We start from the raw sequence: 21,163 nt of genomic DNA on the forward strand, positions 1-21,163 counted from the left end.
CACATCACTTTAGATAGCTAGATGGCAAGCTTTTTAGATAGAGAGATAGATATACAAATGACTCGGTATAATGACTGATATTTTTCTTTCAGACTATGAGGGCTGGAAGAGGAGGGCAGATGTGACTAAAATGAAGGGGACCAGTTTCTCAGCCCTGGGGAAGACCTCCGGAAACCTCCTGACCCGGGCTCCCGCTGTACAACCAGTCCATGGCAGGGTGGACTGGACATCCAAATACGGCGGCAATCGGTAGCTCCATCAGGAAACAACGCAAACCCAGTTGCTCTCTGAGATGTGCTTCCTAACTGTATGCATCTCAGGAAAAAAATGCCTAAACCTGAACAATGGGGTCTAATACATTCAACTGAAATTTGCAAAAAATTCTGTTAAATCAAGTTTTGGTGTTAATCTGTTCCAAGTGTGTTGCCTGTATTAGTTTCCAACAGAGAACTAAGTTTTATTGTGGTCACAACTCAAAAATGAACACAACTGGCAGGTAGTTCATGGAGGTACTAATGCACCTTCCCTGGCTGCAGCAAGTACTGTAAAAAGAAGAGCATCTTTTGGTGAGCCAGGACCAACTAGATTGACGTAAACCTATGTATCAAATGTATTACCTCCAATAGATTACATTTGTTTGGGGAGTTAATTCTAAAGTCAGATGGTTCAGCCATTTTCAGCTTGAATACAGAAGCAAGTTTACATAGTTTTGGTTGAATTAAGGCAACAATGAAGTTACTGTCCCGCATAGGGAAAATGCTGGTGTTTAAGTATCAGTGTCCTTCCCTGTTTTCTATTCACAGGGTATGTACTCTATCATGTCTGCTGGGAATCAAGGATGCTTTATAATTTAATTTTGTCCCAAGTTGGAATCACAGTATGTGCATAGTAAGGATGCGTGCATGGCTGCCATTGTAATCGCACATCTGCTGCATGCTTATTGAAGTTCAGCAGCACATGCCGTTCTTGACGTCCTCACACGCTGGCATCTTTTTGTGATGTGAGCAACTGTTACGTATGTAAGAGCTACCATATATATGCATTAAGTCATTCCAGTCACTCAGAAATGAGGTGGTGGTCTACAAAGGATGCTAAATCTAGACTGACATGCAGTTTATGACAATCCAGTAGTATCCCTGCAGGGAGCAAATTCTAGTGTTGTGGTGACTAGTTATTCAAAGGTTTCAAGTAAGATTAGATCTTTTTTACTATAGTTTTTATTTGCCACATTTTGTTATTGTTTTACTATGACAAATTTAAGAAGAAAATTGCTCATTTATGGTCCCTTCATTTTACCATTTCGCCCTTCATTTTATTCACCCTTTTTAAGGCATGAAAACTTCTGTATAATGCAATTGAGAATAATTTCCAAACTATATTGTATCTTGTGAGACAAGCTGTTGTGAGACAAGCTCAAGCAAATTAAACAGAACATTTTGTAAAGATTTTATGAAATTTTCCGTGTTTCGTCTGGCTAATTTATAGCAAGAAAAAAAGACAAGACAACCCTTCTTAATACATAAATAATATTATTTCACTCTTCATAATACATTTCTCTTTACAAAATGACATCAATGTTCAACAATAACTGACACGCTTTGCCCTGTAATAGTGAGAAGATGGGATCCACATGAGATGATGGGATTTGATATGGGTCATCATGGATTACAATGAATCGTCATTTCTTCAAGACTCCTGGGGTTTCTGGAGCATGGCTACACCAAGCTTCCCTAGCATCAGAAGACTGGAACAAAGAGATAACATTAGGACTTAAGACTCACAGAAAGCAAAATTGCTTTAAGTGCTCCACCTAACACTGACATCAGAGACCAAGCTTAGTATAAGAGTATGAGCGTGTCTAACAGTGTTAGCATCACTGTGATCTATGGATATGTTTGGCCACCATGACTATCAGTCGATTGGACTTATGCAGTGAGTGTGTGAAGACACAGCACTCAGCAAATACCAGTTCTCATTTATACTCACCAGGGATGTATATCTTCAAACTGGAAACCCTGTAACATCACTACCAGCACTAGCTAAAACACTGATGCACATAAATGTCACTCTATTCAGTTGGTCTCTGTTGTGTGAATTCACTTTACAGGGTACTGTTTTATAATATTCAGAGATGTGAGAATATCTGAATGAGACTATATGTAAACACCAACCGTAAACGTGATCTCACCCGTGATATTAGCTATTGCCAGAAATCGGCTGCATGTAAAAAAAGAACATTTTGAAATGAAAATGGATATGAGCTTGTTACCTTGCTCCAGCCACTAAGCCAGCTGGCATGAACTTCCTGGATCCATAAAATCTTTTTCCCATGATGCCTGCTAGAGCTCCTGATGTAGCTGGGAAAATGCAAGACTGAAAATTACCTTTCGTAATCCAGTTTACAGTAAACTGTTTACAATTCAGTGGTACAGTTGAGGTTAAATGCTTGGAACAATGTTTACCTCCCTTTTAATTTGAAAACTATACCCACTTTTTTTAGGGCTGAAATGAATCTTCATTACATAAAGTCATAGTATAGCCCACATCAGACAGTATCAAACTGAACTGTAAGTGATAGAGAATAGTGTATTTCAATGGTAAAATACATAAACCAATGCTTTTCTGAAAACATCACTGTTAAAAGTTACTGTAAAGGTAATTAAATCCTGTCACCCTTGGCTTGTCACAAATAGTCCTACCTTTACCCACATGCAACACACCAAAACATTCCTGGGTCACATACCGAAGGATACCCAAATGTTCGTGGGGTCATTTGAGATCTGGTAGGCGCCAAAGCCAGCTAGGCCACCAAAAAGTAGACCCGCAGCCAAGGAGGGAACACTGCCTGAAAGAAACCAGACACACACGCTCTTACAATTTAACAATGTAAAATGACTTGTGAACTTCATCGAAGCACAGATGTGAGACTTGACCCATGCCGGCATAAGAGCTGCAACTAATGACTTTTAATGATCAATTAATCCATTATTTTTTTTCAATTCATCAATTAATCATGTAGTCTATAAAATGACAAATGCCCAACACAAGTTCCCAGAGCCCAAAGTGACGTCTCAAAACTGTTCACTTAGTTTGACCAGAAGCCGAACAAGCCCTTATATGTTTATTCAATGGAAGTATAAGCATTTGTACAGCTGTACCCAGCAAAGGTTGGGTATTTTTCCTTGACAAATGGCTAAAATTATTAATTGGTTACCTGTGCTATTATTATCGATCCGTTTTCTGTTGAGAAACCGATTGTGTGATCGACTCATTATTTCAGCACTAGTCAACAAATGAAAGACGTGGTTGACTGGTATTGTGGTTAAATAAGTAAATAAATAATAAAATAAAATAAAAAAGCATACCTGCTTTGACGTAACCGACGACTCCTCCAGATGCAACGAGGGCTGCGTACCCATAACCCACCCAGTCCACGGACATGTTTGACACCTGCCAAAAAAAAAAAGCAAGGAGTAAAACACAGTTGAGATGAACGTTCATATAAACACAGAATAAAGCTTCACATAACGCTCGGCTCGGTTTGACGCATGCGTACTGCTGCAAAAAGACCACCCGACTGCGCCAACGCCGGAGAACTGTTACAGAGCACCAACTGAGCGATCAAGACGTTTGGAAACATCGTAAAACGGAATAACTTCGTCTAAGTGGAATGTTAAACATCAGTTGTTGAAGATGGTGGGGGGGGGGGGGGGAGAAAATATTCGTTGCTTTGCAGTTTTAGAAAGGCGGGGTGTCTTTCTGGTACGAGAGATAAGCGAGACTACGAAGCCCTGGCATTAATAAACAAGGTAGCCTAACATTACAGTATTTACAACAGATGGTATTGGTAAGCAAGCAGCTTATCTTGAGGCTATTGGTACACCGTTGGTTTTTGAGAAAATAACAGCTAATACAAATCTCAAATATTACGGTATTAGGATGAGAGGGGGGAAAGAAGCTGCATACAACCTTTTCCCTTTGGTTTGTCCTTCGCTAGACAGCGCTTGTGCTACACCGAACACATATTATTGGTACACAGGCTGACGGAAACGTGCTCGGCGAAATGCCCGACGGGAAATGTAGTTTTCTTTTCTTTTTCTTTTTTTGGGGGGGGGGTCATCTTCGATGTACCTTGACATCCACGACGACTTTTATGCCTGCAGGTTTTGTGTTGTGCTGCACTACTCCCGTGTATTTTACAGGTTAGTTCAAGCACTCTGGTAGAAGGGTTGCCAATTAAAGGAAAACGGTTGGCGTAGTAATTACCATTAGACGCCACGTCTTAAAGAGTATAGCAGTTCACCCACTGCCCCAGATCTTAGCAGGGGGTGTACTTTACGTGTGCATTTTGCTATACCCCAAGCCAGTGGTTAAACGCACTGAATCAAAATAAGATATCTAGAGATAGCTGTTGCATTGATCTCAAAGGCACCGAGATATCTGTGAAAAGATATCTTCATTAAAAAACTAAAAACTCAAATACTCCTACAGTTTGACTCCTTCCGTGATTTGACATGTCAACAACCGAAACGAGCAGAGCACTAGAAGTTATTCCATGTTTACTGCACACAAACGCAGGCAATGGACTTAGACTGCAAACAAAATGGCAGACCTATATTAATCTTGTTAAAACAGAATCAGGCCTGTCCAGACCTACCTTGTCCCATTATGGAAAGTTTTAATATAGATATTAATAGCCCTACCTGGTCTCATATGATTACATATTTTTTACTCTGTGCCCAGCAATGGAACTGCAGTTTTAAGGATACTAACCGCCCTTGAATCCGTTCGACATAAGAGCAAGTACTTAGTATTACTATGGCAGGTAGGTCGTGCATTGAACGTTTGGCTTGTTAAAACACCAACAGCGCGAACTGTATGGTGCCATTTCCGGTGAACCCCAAAATAATAGATTTTCCTAATTTTTACCGATATCGGTTTAATATGCTGCCTCGATTATACTGGCGTTCCGTTATGTTTAACGTGACCTCTGTGAACAGCCCACCGATTCAAATTCCTTGTATGCGCAAACTTGCCCCACACATTTATTTATATGACCGAGATTGAAAGTTGCGGAGATCAGTACACCGCAGCTACCACAAGATGGCAGCACAGGATCAGAATAAGGCTCGACCCAGAGCGGAAGCGTTCGGTGTCTGCGGGCTATATCGTCTGACGTTTCAAACTCCTACTACCATCTTTTACACATTTTTCCTTTGTATGCATAAACGGCGTGTTCAAAGGCCTTATAAAGAACACAGTATGCCCCCGCTAGCGCTGGAATGTGGGGTTTCAACAGTGGAGCCGCACCGGGTCCAGTCTTTAATATGGACGAGGCTGCACTTTGTAGGGCGATCAAAGTTTTCATCTTGAGCAAGTCCAAATACTACGGGTGGCGTACAGTTTGGATTCGGTCCAGGGGCATCAAGAGTCCTGGCATTTGTATGGACTGTAGCCCGTGAACACATATCATATTTCAGCCCAAGTTGGCTTATGTTGACCACCTGTTTCTCTGGCTGGCACCGAATTGGTACTTTCATGCCCTGGAATTCTGTTTGTACATACATTCTCATTTGCTTTCAATTACATGGGATATATAGATTAATATTATTATTATTATCATTGGCTATGCATCGGTAATGCATGTCCTCTCTTCTCCTGGAGCAGGATGGCGCTGAAGTACAGATTAGCCTCCTTGGGTCGTAGTGTTTGACAGAATGTGAACTTGGATGCAATGGGCCCAAAACCTTTCCAGGCACAACCTGCTTGGGTGTTTTTTTTTTAAAAGGTATATATCATCTTTATAGCATAATACCTCCAAGAAGATGTGACGGATTTATCGGTGGCTTATCAACCACCCAACTTGTGTTTGAATGTAGGTCCCAACGCCCCCCATTCCAACCAATGATCTTTAAAGTTGATTCTTTGCAATAAAATGAGTGGCAAAATCTTTCTGGAAAGTTTCCTTCAAATACAAATCATGCACGAACCACAGTTTGTGGCATCATTTTGAACATTATTCTGTCTTTCTTTTTTGGGGGCTGGGTTCTCATTTCGACAGTAATAATAATAATTTGATTATTTCTCCACAAATGGTAACAATGAAAGTGGCAACATACGACACAAACAACATTAATAAGTTAATAATAACAATAATCACAATGACAATCAAACTATTTATCTTATCTGCTCTATATAATGATACTACTAATAATAATAGAATAACAAATTGCTTAAGGAGGAGTCGGAGCCAGTGCTTATGAAGCGTTGCAGAATTACGCCCGAGGCCTCATGCCACAGTGCGAGCACGAGCCCAAGACAAACAGGTAGGCTACTCAGCTGTGATCCAGGCGTTATGACACCCAATTCAGCCGTTCACCCTCTGCACCTCCTCTGCGTAACTTTCACACTTTAGTCCACGACGCCCCCCCCCCACACACACGCACACACACAAATTCGCACGGACACGCACGCGCATTTCCATATATATATATATATAAGGTCTTTGTGGCTGCAGGTATTGTGCAGTTAATATTGATTGTATGGTCGCTTTGAAGCCAAACATGAAGGCTTGTTTTAAATATTTCATTCAAAGTAGCACCAGCACACAATAACCATAGATCTCCTGTGGACGTATGCAGCTAGCCTACGCGTTGCTAAATAACTAAATAAATGAAAATCTTTGGTAACATTTTAGGGGGATTAAAAGGGGACAGTTGGTCCAAAGCCTCCACCATACATGCATTAGATAATACTGCAGATGTAATTTAAAGGGTGCACTTGGAGAACACTATCTGTCTGCTTTAGCTCTCGTGGAGAATGCGGGGCAATGCAACAATCGATTTATACGGTGAATTTACGAGTGCCAACTTGGGGGGGGGGGCGCGTTTGGGCTAATTCGGTGACCATTATCACCTAAGTGCGCGCACGTGTTGCTGTGCGCGTGCGTGCGTGAGTGTGTGTGTGTGATCCGAGCTCATTCACTCTTGGCCCGAGGGGTCTACATAAGTATGTATTAGAAATAAACAGTGGATAAATAAATAATGACCCTCACAATACACAGGGCAGCCTTTTGTATGAAAGCGATGGTGTTGGCAGTTAACCTTCAAGTTTTTTTTAATTTGACACGGCTTCGTTTTCAGTGGAAATTCATGTTTCCCACTAAGAGAAGACAATAAAGAAGAGACGATGGGAAGGAAAGGTGAATTGTCTTGCAACTGAAACATTTTTTTTCTTCAGGTTTGTTTATGGCTAATGATATAGGTGTAAAAAAAAGATTTGCGATCCCATCCTAAATCAATATATTTCATAGAGATTCATATTTTCTTTTAATAGAAATATAACTGACTTTAGTCTGTTTTTACCGCAGCACAGACGGCTTTCCTAACTCTCTGTCAGACACACGGGCCTATTTCGTTTTGTCCGGGTAAAGTTTCTTGCCTCACCAACAGCCGGCGCAGCGCGCATGCGTGCACAGGTAGCTCACGCTGTTCTTATGGCCAGGTGAACCGATCTCGTCCAGGTAAAAGTTGAGTCTGACTCTGTGACCGAAGGCTCAATGAGATAACACGGCGCTCGATCAACCAAAGCCAAAGGCAAGCAGAAGACACCCCCCCCTCCTCCTCCCCCCCCAAAAAAAATGTCAATTATGGGCAAAATGGGGGAATGGCAGGTACGTGCTGCTTCTTAAAACAGATATACGTGTCGATGTGTTGGGCTGCGGCATAAGACTTGGCAGGGCCACAGGAGCTCCCAGCACGGGGCTCTGGTTATGCTCTCCCAGGTAGTCTACAGAATATTATTAGACAAGACATAACAAACAGACTGTATTTGGAGGGGCCGTTTTGACGGGTCTAATTTGGCAATTCCCTCGTGTTTTCTTTTTTAACCCTGATTAACTTAGTGGTTTGTTGCACGTTACAAGCGATTTGATGGAGTCCATGGTGCTTTTAGATAACATTAAAGGGGTTTGTACTCTGAATTTTACTCAAATCACGGTCTCTTTTATACCCAATAATGGAGGCAAAACTTAACATCAGCATCTCTTTATGTGCCATGTAAAATGCTGAACTTTTTGATAGCGATGCGTTTAAAACTCAGCATTGTGTTAATTTAATTTAGCATGTCACACGAACATAAAGCCAATTGTAAATCCCCGGACTGACAAGGAATTTTCTAGGATGATTAAAAAAAAATATACCCTTGTGTGTAAACATGTGTTGAAGATTTTATTGTTGAACCGATGTCCTCGCTGAAATCAAATATTTAGGTTTCACCCCTGTTAAAAAAAAAAAAGAAGAAGAAGAAGAAGAAGAAGAAGAAGAGGAAGAAGAAGAAGAAGACAACGCCAGCGTCCAAACCAGCTCAGAGACCAGCCAGTCGAGGTCCCATTATAGATACTTCTGTAGGCTGTCATTGTGAGCGAGTTTCATTGGTTCTCTCTCATTCATGACAACTGGTGGTAAAGGTACCCCACCAAAAATGGTAATCCAGGTTTAGACGAGAGAGACCAACGCCTCGTTAAAGAGCTACTGACCTGCCTGTTGACCCCCTCCCCAACCTGCTGCGGTGACGGCTCGGCTCGGCCGGCCGGCGACGGGGCTGAGCCGGGGCTCCCAAAGACAGTCATTCACATGAAACAAGCCCATGTTGTTGTGTTAATCATTTACATTCCCCCCCAAACCTGCGCCTTATTACGGCCATAGCACTCAATGGAAGTGTAGCTATAGCCGCTTAGAAACTGGTCACCTCTTTAGCATAACACTGAAAGAATAGACCCTCCGCGTCTCCGCTCTCAATGGGATTAAAAAAACATCTTAGGAGAAGAAGAAGAAGAAGAAGAAAAAGAAGAAGAAGAAGAAAATGACACATTATGCGACAGGGAGCCCGCGAAAGTGGAAGACGAGGAGTTATTTGCATAGCGAGGCACGAGCTCTTCTGTCTTCCCATCAAAGTGTGAGAACGTTGCGACTCGTCAGCAGCGGCGGCGCTGAACTGCCTGACACGGACTGACACGGACTGGGGAGCCGTGCTCCGTCACTCCCTGACCCGGACTGGGAGCCGTGCTCCGTCACTCCCTGACCCGGACTGGGGAGCCGTGCTCCGTCACTCCCTGACCCGGACTGGGAGCCGTGCTCCGTCCGCGCCGCTTTCCAGGTCAGCACGGCGGGTGACTAGCTCATCACGTCAGCGTCAATAGCGCCTTCAACCATCACCCAGAATAACACGCTGGCGTTGTGCTTCGCTTCAGCTGAGCCTGTGCTAGTATAAGAGCGACGTGGGGTTAAAAAAAAAAGAAGAAAAGATTTTACCCTGCTTGCATAGTAATAATAATATTAATAATATTAATATTAATAGTGTCTTGCTGCGTTAGTTTTTTTTTAGTTTTTTTTTTTTTACCTGTGTGCTGTCCATTGGTGTTGTGAGCAGATGGGGGAATCAAACGGCTGTTGATATGCTAATGAGGCCCCTATGCCGGCGTTATTACAGTGGAGCCTTTCACTTCCACCATTAGAGGGAGACCTCAGAGCGCGAGACAGACCGAAATCCCGCCACAGCTTCAATCAAAATAGTTTTCCTGAGCGGGGAGCACAACTCACCACTGCCTGGGAAACAAGGGCTGAGGAGATTTATATACCTACTATACCTGCTATACCTACACCTATACCTGTACCTACACCTGTACCTACTGCTCAGCGTCCGCCCCAGCAATCCATGAAAATGCTCTGGAAATTAACTGATAACATTAAATATGAAGAATGCGAGGTAAGGGACCCCGTTTTTTAATTTAATTTAATTTTTTTCAAAAATACGTAAGAAGGAAGTGTTTTATTATTAGTATTTTTTTTCTGCAGAAGTCGTTGTTTTGACAGTTTTTTTGGGGGGGGGAGTAGATACACTCTTAATTGTGCTGGAGAAATAAAAGATGGATGCAGTTCTCTCATGGATTATAGCTGCTTTAGTTCAAAAAGCTTAATTTCGATACTATTATTGGGACTATTATTATTATTATTATTATCATTATTACTACTACTACTACTATTTTTATTATTATTACATCTATTAAAAACAAATATTCGCGTGAATAAAGTGACACCAGTGTGGAGGCAGATATTTCTTTTTCTTTCTTTTTTTGCAGGGCAAAGAAAAAAATATTGTGGGGGGGAAAAAAACAAAAAATAAATTTTATGTGACAGAATCCAAATATTTTACAAATCGTGTGAATTTAACGCTCAAACAAATATAATTTACCTGTGTTGTGTTAAGTGTGTATTGAATTAAATTCTGGGGGGGGGGAATACGACGTTATTTGCACACAAGTGCTCGTGCCTCTGCTATTACAGAGTGTTTTGGGTGACTACAGTAGCTGCGTGTGTGTGTGTGTGTGTGTGCGTGTGTGCGCGTGTGTGCGCGCGTGTGTGTGCGCGTGTGCGCGGAGCCTCTGGTCTGGTGCGGTGCGGCACATAGACAGAAAGTTGGGCAGCGATAATGAGGGGTTTATTATTCAGGAGTGGAGAAGCCGGTTGAACGTGTTTTCCAGCGGCGTCTGGAGACGAGAGGGACGCCAGCAGGAGCAGCAGGAAGACCAACAACACCGCGCCGGAAGCTTTATAGAGCCGCCGCCGCCGCTCTGGCCGCTCTGGCCGCCGCCGCCGCCGCCATCAGCGCAAAGCCACATTTGCGATCGAAAAAAAGAAAAAAAGAGAAAAAATCAGATTCTGCATATCTGGTTTTGGGCGCCATCTATTTCGACGGTCGTTGTCGTAAAAAAAAAAAAAGAGCCAAACCGTCCGGCGGGTGTGATGATATATAGGTTTACGGTAGAGGGGCGAGGGGGGACGTCTCCGTCGAAGCTGCCGATCCCGTGCACCAACTTTTGGATTGTTTTCTTTTTTTTTTAAATTCTCCCTTTCCGAGTCAAAGTTTGCTGGCTGGCGTGTCTCGGTTTTTCAAGTCGAATAAAAAACAAAAAAAAAAACAAAACAAAACAAAAAAAAACGAGCGTGGATTAACTTCAGCGGAGAGAGGGGAGAGATAGAGGGGGGAGAGAGAGAGGGGGGAGAGAGAGGGAGAGAGAGGGCCGCGGTGAAGGAAGGCGAGACGTCAGGATCTCAAGTTAAAAACAAAGGGACAGGGCGAACAGACAGCCACCCTCTCAACAGTAAAAATGTGCCAGCCGAGATGCCCTCAGCGTTTGCTGGATTTTCACACAATTCAGAGGTGCACATTGTTTCCTTCCATGTCTTCTTCCCCCCTCTCTCTCCCTCTCTCTCTCTCCCCCTCTCTCTCTCGCTCTGTGGTCCTCCCTTCATTCCGAGTCTTTCTTTCACTTTTCGCATTGCCCTCAAACCTTTTAAAATGCCCCCCCCTCTCTCGCTCTGATTCGTCAGACGCGAGAGAATGTCTCTCTTTTTGTCTCCCTCTCTCTACTCCCTCCTCACTCTCTCTCTCTCTCTCTCTCTCTCTCTCTCTCTCTCCCTCCCTCCCTCTCTCTCGCTCTCTCTCTCTCCCCATCACTGATTAGATATACTGATTCTTCTTTCAATGGACGTCATTTAGTGCAGACCCTGCCTTGAGTTGCCTCCTCGCTTCACGCTCGATTTCCGACCATTCTCTCCTTATTAAGTGTTCGTGTAATATTAATGGTCATGAATATCTTCTATTAGGAGTCGACGGGAAGAAGCGGGCGGCTCTTCGCTACTATGAGCTCGGGCGAGGGGACGGCAGCAGCGTGATAAGAGCCGGGGAGACCGGGGGGGAGAAGAGAGAGGGGGATACCGACAAAACTTTCGACCCAGATCCGCGAGCACACATCTGCACGTTAGACTCAGATGAAGGGCGCTGGATCTCTAACCAGATTCTGATGGATTATCGTCCCGCCGTGGCGCACGTCTGACCGCTGGGCACCGTCATCCTGCAGTAGAGTCCTTTTCTGGGGGGCTTCTTCTTCATCTTCTTCTTTTTTTTTTGTTTTTTTTTTGTGTTTTTTTTTGTGGGTTTGCTCGTAAAATTCCCGTTGTGTTCGCAACGTTTCCCGAACTGAATTTCTCCTTTGAGTCGCTCGAGAGAAAAGGCGTAGAGATGTTGGTGCACAGTTTTTCCGCGATGGTGAGTTTGCAGGGCTTTTTTATTTCTTCTTCTCTGTGTCCGAGCGAGATTGTGTTTGCTATAAGTAGGTGTACGCTACAGCCTTTTTCGTTGAAAAAAAAGGTTTCTCCGTGCAAGACTGAATGCAGACCGACAGCGGGCCTGCTCGAGAACAGGAGGAATCAATGCACGACTCAGTACATGTTTCAGGGCTGTTTCAGGGCTGGGGTTTTCATAGCACATTGCTTACTTTGAAATTTTGATGGCTTTGTCACATCTGCGAACTATAAGGTCATTTGTATGATTATTACACACCAATAACGACTATTGCTGTCATTATTGTTGATGATCCGTTGAGGAGATAATTGTTTTAATTTGATAAAGCCTGCTCTCCATACTTGACGTACTGGGTGAATGCCCAGGTGTAGATCGGACCGAAGAGAGCAAAATCTCCTTTCGAAGCGGTTCTCCCTCATCTAACGTGTTCCTCTCTCCCTCCCCCCCCCCACCTCCCCCGTGTCCTTTCCCTCGCAGGATCGTCATGACGGCACCAGCAACGGGACAGCAAGGCTACCTCAGCTGGGCGGCGTGGGCCAGAGTCCGTACACGAGCGCCCCGCCGCTCTCCCACACTCCCAACTCAGACTTCCAGCCTCCGTATTTCCCGCCGCCTTACCAGCCCATCTACCCCCAGTCTCAGGACCCTTATTCGCACGTCAACGACCCGTACTCTCTCAATTCCCTGCACGCGCAGCCGCCACAGCCGCAGCACCCGGGCTGGCCGGGCCAGCGGCAGAGCCAGGAGAGCAGCCTGCTGCACCAGCACCGTGGCCTGCCCCACCAACTGTGCAGGGAGTACCGCCGGGAGGTGCTCCTCCCTTCCGGCCACGGACTCGACACGGGACTGTCAGACTCTATCCCTATCCATGGAATACCTCATTCTCTGGAGGACGTGCAGGTAAGGCACGCGTATCAAAATCCGCATTTTTGGTGCTGAAGTAGCAATTGAACTCGTGCAGGTCCCCCCCCCATTTATTTATTTATTTTTGTGTAATTCAAGCCAGTATTTATGGGGTTTTTTTTCCTACTGCGATCACGATTGATATCGTATTAGCAAATATTTTTCTTCATCTTCTCTTTATTATTATTATTATTGTTGTTGTTGTGATTACTATTATTATTATAATATAATTATTAATATTATGGTTATTTTTTTTAGTTTAATTAATAATTAGGCCTTGTATTTTATTGAAAATAGTGGGTTATAGATATAAATGATAATAACAATAGCAGGATAGAAATAAAAACGAAAATGGGTTTCAACAGAACGCAGTGCTGAACATCTTGATATAATTTAAAAAATGAATCGAATATATGAGTAAAAAAATATTTCTACTGTTGTCTATGGAGCAGACGAGCGTGTACATCGGCAGTCATTACTATCAACAGTGGAGATTTTGTTAAACCAATTTAAACCCGCCGGTTATTGCGAGGTAAACTCGTTGTGTGTCGACAGAAATCATCTTCTCTCTCCTTTACACATTTCAGTTTTGTCCTCTTCATAGCTGCTGGATGAATTTGATTTTATTTTTTTAAGGTCTATAACGAAATGAATACGGCGCGTCGTGTGAATAGTACGCTTATTTCAAGACGCCATTTAAGCGCGTGCGTCGCCGTACGAATCCCCCCCCCCAAAATTTCCGTAATCCCCCCTGTTTCACCGGAAGTATTCTCTGCAGTTTTTTTCTTTTAATCAGAAACAAACACCAAATAATTCTCTAATTAGTTCATAGGCCTTTAATAGGCGTCGCTGCCGTAATTACTCTCCCAATCTAGATTAGTGGTTTTCCGTGTGAGCGCCGCAGCCGATCTGAAGGCGAAATTAGGTCAAGATTATGGGGCGACACAGCTTCATTATTTAAGTCTGTGTATGTCACTTGCCGAGTGTGATGTGATGTGCTAAACCCGCCGGAGGAAGTTGCTGGAAACGTTGACGAAACATAATAGCGTAACAGGCCTTGAGAGTCTCCATGTTGGATAATTGTGAGCGCTAATTGTTCCAGGTTGGCTCGCGCATGACGTGCTCGTGCGCGTTTCACGTATGGAGCAAGACTATTTCTCTCCCGTTTTTGTCGTGCTAAAATTGTGCATTTCTTGCGTTTGTGTCATAGCATGTCGAGGATCAAGGAATTCACATTCCAGACCAGACTGTAATTAAAAAAGGTAAGCAATTTCCTCCCGAGATATCATGCAAGCTTCTGCAATCTGGACATCACCACACCACACCACACCACACCACACTCACGCACACACGCACGCACACACACACACACACACACACGCACAGACTCGCACAAACACACACACGCACGCACACGCATGCACGCACACACTTCTGCTTGAAAGAACTCGATGCAATGCGGTAATGCCTGACTGATCCGATGGGGGCTAACACGCAGTAGCCTATTTTTCATTACATGGTTTCCATGTGCATCAAACTGGCTGCACCTTTTTCCATGATTGAATTTACTGTCAGCATTTCAGAGACGCAATAGATTAGCAGAGCTGGTGGGCTTTTGTAGGCCCTATTGTATGGATGGCCAAATGTACATCGTCACATAGGCCCTAAGACTATCTCTTCAGGCCTACTGGTGGATCTAATAGCTGCAATCACGTTGCACGGTCACAATCTAAAATGGAAGTTGCTAACATGTCGTGCAACGTTGCAAGAGGATAGCCTATCGATTATCACGGGAGTCATCGTTAATGCGTTGGACTAATTACGGCTGGGCCGATGTTTCAAACGGTGTCTTTTATGGTTGTTATTTGCAGATAGGCTCATATTCGCTACAAGCAAACTAAACGTGGATTTGATGGCTTTGGCTACAACACTGGGGAGGCCTTTTTTCCGTGCTCAGGTTGAGGTTCGTGCGCAACGCGCGAGCCTTTTGTCAGGTCAAATTAGATGCACGCGGGGTAGAGATGCTCGCTCTTTCTTTCTGCACATCAACATGATAATTGGCTTCTTATATTAGCAATCTCAAGAGTTCGTTTAACTCCTATTGTCTCTATTAGGCTCTCCTGAGCCATTAATGTCACAAGTGATCTATCCAAAGGCGCATAGTCCCCTTTGTCTCCGGTTACTGCGCACCACCCCGGTGTAGAGCGAAGTGTGGCCCCCCCTGTGTGAAATCACACGGGCAGCGGCGTGTTGCTAGATGCTGTGGATGTGTCAGAATAGGTGGACGTAATCTCCGCTGGTTGCTCTGGGTGCTTTTCCTTCATTTATGACGGACACGTTTGGGACAAGCAGGCTGCATGATATAGTATATAAAACCCAACTTTGGATCATGCCCACAGCGTGGATATGTGTTTGAGCTGGTGTTGAATGAAAATTAGCCTATTTCGACTGCGTAATTATGGGCCGGTTATTGCTACTTCAGAACACAGATTATTATTATTATTATTATTAATATTATTATTATGAGGCAAAGGGCGTTTGTGATACATTTGGCCTATCCTTTGGTCTGATCATGTGGCTGATTATGTGCACTTGTGGTGTTGAACCATCTATAATCGAGGGCCTAAATCCCAGTTCTTGTTTACTTCAAGACTCTGCACTGCATGAAATTCCCTGAGCTCGGTTTCCTTCTAACCTCCCGTATTCCCTCCCATCCAACCTCTCTGCCTCGCTAGGTCCAGTCTCTTTATCCAAGAACAACAACGTATCCGCCATCCCCATAAATAAGGACGGTCTTTTCGGCGGCGTGGTAAACCCCAACGAAGTGTTCTGCTCGGTTCCGGGTCGCTTATCCCTGCTCAGCTCCACATCAAAGTACAAGGTCACAGTGGCGGAAGTACAGAGACGCCTTTCGCCGCCCGAATGCCTCAATGCCTCACTGCTAGGCGGGGTGCTGAGAAGGTGAGCCGGGCTAGAAAGCAAGACACCACTCCCCCCCACCCCACCCCCCTCCACCACCACCCGCTCCGTTTCTCTCTACTCTCGTTTCTCCTCAGTCTTTCTCTCTCCTCTCTGTACCAAGAATAATTAAAATCGACCAACCATGACACCTAGCTCCTGCATTTAAAGCAGGAGGGGTCTGTTAAATTCCATATTAACTTCTTTCACGCGCTGAATTTCTCTCTCTCTCTCTCTCTCTCTCTCTCTCTCTCTCTCTCTCTCTCTCTCTCTCTCTCTCTCTCTCTCTCTCTCCCACTCACACATACACACACACACACACTTTACCCCCCCACCCTCTCTCTCTCTCTCTCTCTCTCTCTCTCTCTCTCTCTCTCTCTCTCTCTCTCTCTCTCTCTCTCCCGAATGTGTAGCAGCACACAAATTAATATAGGCCTAGTCTGTTTCAAGATCAGCACGATGGGCCCGCTGAACGCATTACACCAAATACATTGGTCTCCAGTGCGCTGTCTGGGAAAGTGCTGCAGACATGCATCCAGCTATGGTACAGCTTTAACGCCTGCTAAGTAGTCTTTTATTGGCTGAGTTTATACAGATTGCGTCTGCTGTTAACATGTTCAGCGGGCGACCTCTACTTCAGACCCATAGCTCGTCTAGCTAGCATTAGCCTGCGTGTCGATAACCGGTGGATAACTGTTATACGCAGTCGACAATGTATAATTTTCTTTTGTTTTTGTTGTTTTTTTGTTACCACAGGGCCAAGTCTAAGAACGGAGGAAGGTCCTTAAGGGAAAAATTGGATAAAATCGGGTTGAATTTACCAGCTGGTCGACGCAAGGCGGCGAACGTTACCCTACTGACGTCACTGGTGGAAGGTAAGTTGGTATTCGCGTTGGAAATCACGACTTCGCTTTCTGTTCCCGCGATAGCAGGTGCCTGTGAACGGGTCCCCCCCACCCCACCCCCACCCCCTACACACCCCCACCCCCCCCGTGCTGGGAGCGTTCGAAATCAGCATAAGCGCTCATCCGTTTAATTTGGAGTGACTTTGCCTTGCGAGTAATAATGCATGAAGGATATTTGTGTTTGGAGAGAAAGGATTGGACTGATAATTCGAGTGGCTTTGCGGCATTGGTTTTAAGCCGTTACCACACTTGACTGGCCAGGTTAATACTGAATGAATTTTTGTTAAAATCAAATTAATGAGCCGACTGAGTGTTCTTCTATTGGAACGTGTTGAGTTGTTCCACGTCATGGAAAAAATGGCCCACTGAACGAGCATTTAATCTGCTATTGGTTAACATTGTTATGTCCAATATCATAATGGTACGCGTTGGCCTAATGTCTCAGGTAAAGTGGTGCAGTACGCTTAACAGCCTAACATTTTGCAGATTGTCTGGTGGTTGTTATTGTTGCATGCAAATAGCATGACGTTGACCTATCGAGGAGCTATGTTGCGAGACTATTGGAGAAGAAATTAGTCAATTATGGTGCCGTGCAAACGATGCATACTTTTTTTTCACTACTGGATAAATGCATTTTGCTTTGCAAAGTTGAACCTTGTTACTCAGTGCGGTGGTATTTTGTGTTCCGTGGGTTTTAAAAGGTGAAAGCCTGCGACGGTTCATTGGTCCCTGTTAATCATTATTGCAGACGAGGACTGAATGCAATATTCATTATGCTTCATTGAAATTTGGTGCTGTATTGTAATGAGCCCCGAAGAAATGTATGATTTCTTAGTGATAAGGGGTGGTGGTATTTGAGGCTGGGGGGGGGGAGGGGGGAGGGGTGTGGAGGCAGGTTATTTAGCGAAAGGACACGACGTTTTTTTTTTGTTTTTTTGTTTTTTGTTTTTTGAAGTGCTGTTATTGTTTATGATCCGCTCCATTTTATGGAAACGAGTTTACTGGACTTCAGCTTTGATGCTAATTGGCGCATGCGTTCTTCCGGAGTACCACAGGCTTATGGGCAGGAAGCCCCGCAGTAAAAACCCAACTGTTTCAGGAAATTAAAACCAAAGACTTGAAAAAAATCAGCAAAAAGAAAAGCGAGCTCAGACTCGGATGGAGTGAACCTGTGAGTCGCATAGCTGACCTATGGCGAGGAGGAGCAGGGTTTTACGTAGTGCTGCCAGTCTGCCTCCCGGTGCAGCTCGGATCTGCTGGACTTTGACTAACGGGCAGCCATTGGTAATCGATGACGTGGTCGTTCCGACTGATATTTCATATCCATGTATTGTTTCTCTCTCCATGTTTGGCCGTTCTCACGGTGTGACGTATGTGGCTTGACAGGTATTGACAACTTGCAGGCCTTTTTTAATTTTTATTATCGTTGTTGTGGTCTGTTGTTGGGAAGGTATACAGGTGCTATCGGCTTGGTGTCTGATTGGATTAATCAAAAAGTACCCTCCCCTCCCCTCCATACATCTAATATCTAATTCATTTCAATCCTGTGCTGAGCAGAAAATTGTTAATTGGTCTTTGTTAGATGTCACCAACTGGGAGCCCTAAATATATATATATATATATGTGTGTGTGTGTGTGTGTGTGTGTATATATATGTGTGTGTGTGTGTGTGTGTGTGTGTGTGTGTGTATATATATATATGTGTGTGTGTGTATGTATGTATATATATTTATGTATATATGTATGTATATATATATATATATATATATATATATATATATATATATATATATATATATATATATATATATATATTTTAAACAAACACATTCAACACCATTTTTTTTCTTTCTCAGGCGAAGCGGTACACCTTGCCAGGGACTTTGGTTATGTATGCGAGACTGAGTTTCCAGCCAAGGCAGTAGCTGAATATGTAAACCGTCAGCATTCCGACCCAAACGAACAAGTCCAAAGAAAAAACATGCTATTGGCAACGAAGTAAGTGCTGTTATCACATTTCACTGAATCCCCCCCACCCCCACCCCCCCAAAAAAGGTGAATCCAAGTCAATGCTGATATATTTGTTTTACTGTGATGGCACGACGTCACGCGCGCACGGGCACGCACGCGCACGCGCAGCAATCACACGTTGGAAACGCGCGCAGCTTCCATGTGACCAAACACACATTCAGCCAAGACTGATTTCATGTTCTCATTACATTCAATCATCATTTTGCTAATGTGGCCAAAGTGTCATTGCAAACAATCAAGGTTAATCTAAAGTATCACATATGTTGACGTGCGCAAGTTAAAACAATGGGCCTGTATTCTCTTTATTTCTGTCTCTCCTTTTTTCTTCTTTTTTTTATTTCTCCATTGCAATCCACAAATGTTGATGGATCTACACGTTGTTTTTATGTCATAATCCCAAATGTTGTTCGGCGTTACAAATAAAATGTGCAGTTCATTTAGACGCCTAATTTTCTTTCTTTCTTAAAGAAAGTGATGCAAACGTTATATCATCATGTCATTGCAGCGTGGCCTGCTGTCTGTCGGCTGGCGGGGCCTTTGCTCATATTGTTTGCTGTGTGATTTCTGTCACATGATCAGTTACCTGCCTCTCATGCGACACGCTCTGTTTGTGTCTGCTGAAGACCGCTTATAAGCGTTACTGCTGAACTGACTCGCCAAAGAGACGCAAAATGCCCCCACTGCGCTATTAACGGCGGACTTTCTAACCAACCAGCGGTCGGTCTTTACGACACGTGGACCCGGGGACTTTAACTCGCGCGCCTCCGTTGACGGAAGCTCGTGGCTTTTTTCCCCCCCTCTCTGTCGACGCAAAAGTGCCGCGAGGCGGCTGAGCGCATTCTGAGATTCTGCTTTTGGTAATTAACCCGCACGTTGTCTTCACCTCTCTATAGGCAGATCTGCAAAGAGTTCACAGACCTGCTTTCCCAGGACCGCTCGCCGCTGGGGAACTCCAGACCCCAGCCCATTCTCGAACCCGGGATCCAGAGCTGTCTGACCCATTTCAGTCTCATTTCGCACGGATTCGGGACGCCGGCCATGTGCGCGGCCATCACAGCCCTCCAGAACTATCTGACCGAGGCTATCAAAGCCATGGACAAAATGTACCTCAACAACAACCCCAACAGTCACTCAGATAGCGGCACTAAAGGCGGAGACAAAGACGAGAAGCACAGAAAGTGAGGCGACTCCACCACCTGCCAATCAAGGCCCCGCGGCTGAGGCCCGCAGCCACTCCTCTCCCCCCCTCCCCCCACCCAATATAAATATTATAAATACCTTACAGACGCTGTTGATCAACTTAAACGTGCCACTTTTCCCGGTCTTGCGCATTTTGGCGGGTTTTTTTTTTTTTACATCACCGACTCCACTTTGGATTCACAGTAGGAGACGACGCAAGACCCCCCACCCCCACCCCCAACCCAACGCCATCGAAAATACGATTCAAAAAAGAAAGAAAGAACGAAAAAGAGGAAACAGCCCCGGGGGCGAGGAGGAAAAGGTGTCTCGTCTCGCCCAGAAGACTTTTCTTTTTTTTTTTTTATGTACTCCCTTCTTTTTACGAGCTGCAACGAACGGACTGAAATCCAATTTACGATTGTAGCCGTATGACAAAAAAACACAACAAAACAACACAAAAAAACAAAACAAAACAACAAAAAAACAAAACAGAAGAAGCTAAGAGAGGATGCATTCTTATCAGTATTGTGAATAAACTTGAAAAAAAAACCAAAAAAACAACAACAAAAAAAAACAACAAAAAAAACAAAAAGAGAATCCACGGAGCTCCGTGACGTCACGACTCAAGTTGTAAGAACTCTTAACAAAACTCTCCGCGCGACCAACTTGAACTTTTTTGAATTTCAACACGATTCACGGTTATATAAGGGAATCAGTGTTCATGTATGTATATATTTATTTATGTGTAATTTAATGGGAATTGTAAATATGGTGCGTCTGTTGGAACTTCTTTTTTTTTATTTATCTGGTGCCTCCTGTTTTTAGTGGGTTTGAATATTCGGTTAGTTCTTCATGTGATTTTATGGTTCTTAGAAAAAAAACAGAAGTTTGGGGTATTTTTTCTCTCTGTTTCTCTCTCTTTCTCTCTGTCTCTCTCTCTCTCTCTGGGATATTTTCAATTCAGCCCTCTTGTAGCATGTTGAGGCGACATTGAAAGCAAGTGAACAAATTTAATAGAAATAAACTTCCATCTCTCTCTCTTT

At 43.9% G+C, this 21,163-nt stretch overlaps 3 protein-coding genes across 11 annotated transcripts in view; 2 read left to right on the plus strand and 1 right to left on the minus strand.

Moving 5' to 3' along the window:
• Positions 1 to 810, plus strand: part of mak (male germ cell-associated kinase) — a 26,186-nt gene extending 25,376 nt beyond the window's left edge. For all 5 annotated transcript variants that reach the window (XM_056299925.1, XM_056299926.1, XM_056299928.1 and 2 more), the window contains one exon: positions 93 to 810. In XM_056299925.1, the coding sequence (XP_056155900.1) occupies positions 93 to 253 (161 nt within the window). In that variant the 3' untranslated portion in view covers positions 254 to 810. The remainder of the gene's footprint in view (positions 1 to 92) is intronic.
• A 715-nt stretch (positions 811 to 1,525) lies between these two features.
• The window catches only part of tmem14ca (transmembrane protein 14Ca), a 45,863-nt gene continuing 26,225 nt past the window's right edge, over positions 1,526 to 21,163 (minus strand). The window contains exons 1-5 of one of the 3 annotated variants that reach the window (XM_056299343.1): positions 3,557 to 3,695; positions 3,366 to 3,450; positions 2,744 to 2,845; positions 2,270 to 2,357; positions 1,526 to 1,744 (exon numbers count right to left, since the gene is read on the minus strand). In XM_056299343.1, the coding sequence (XP_056155318.1) occupies positions 1,687 to 1,744; positions 2,270 to 2,357; positions 2,744 to 2,845; positions 3,366 to 3,450; positions 3,557 to 3,640 (417 nt within the window). In that variant the 5' untranslated portion in view covers positions 3,641 to 3,695 and the 3' untranslated portion in view covers positions 1,526 to 1,686. Of the gene's footprint in view, positions 1,745 to 2,269; positions 2,358 to 2,743; positions 2,846 to 3,365; positions 3,451 to 3,556; positions 3,696 to 3,969; positions 4,007 to 21,163 lie in introns of those variants that run through there. The other 2 variants (XM_056299345.1, XM_056299344.1) reach the window with 2 other exon arrangements.
• Positions 7,640 to 20,123, plus strand: tfap2a (transcription factor AP-2 alpha). 3 transcript variants are annotated; one of them, XM_056299339.1, is made up of 7 exons: positions 7,640 to 7,672; positions 12,622 to 13,044; positions 14,258 to 14,309; positions 15,783 to 16,008; positions 16,762 to 16,880; positions 18,767 to 18,908; positions 19,835 to 20,123. In XM_056299339.1, exons 1-7 carry the CDS (start codon positions 7,640 to 7,642, stop codon positions 20,121 to 20,123), a joined length of 1,284 nt encoding a protein of 427 aa, XP_056155314.1. The 3 variants fall into 3 exon arrangements, with proteins under 3 accessions (XP_056155314.1, XP_056155317.1, XP_056155315.1); XM_056299342.1 differs by lacking the exon at positions 7,640 to 7,672 and adding an exon at positions 9,706 to 9,765; XM_056299340.1 differs by lacking the exon at positions 7,640 to 7,672 and adding an exon at positions 12,082 to 12,108.

Source organism: Lampris incognitus, chromosome 19 (genome assembly GCF_029633865.1).
Source record: "Lampris incognitus isolate fLamInc1 chromosome 19, fLamInc1.hap2, whole genome shotgun sequence".
Taxonomy (NCBI): Eukaryota; Metazoa; Chordata; class Actinopteri; order Lampriformes; family Lampridae; genus Lampris; species Lampris incognitus.

Coding starts and splice junctions, on each gene's coding strand:
- tfap2a (XM_056299342.1), top strand. CDS start 9,715: ATGAAAATGCTCTGGAAATTAACTGATAACATTAAATATGAAGAATGC. Junction 13,045..14,257: donor ATTCTCTGGAGGACGTGCAG/GTAAGGCACGCG, acceptor TTTGTGTCATAG/CATGTCGAGGATCAAGGAAT. Junction 14,310..15,782: donor CCAGACTGTAATTAAAAAAG/GTAAGCAATTTC, acceptor CTGCCTCGCTAG/GTCCAGTCTCTTTATCCAAG.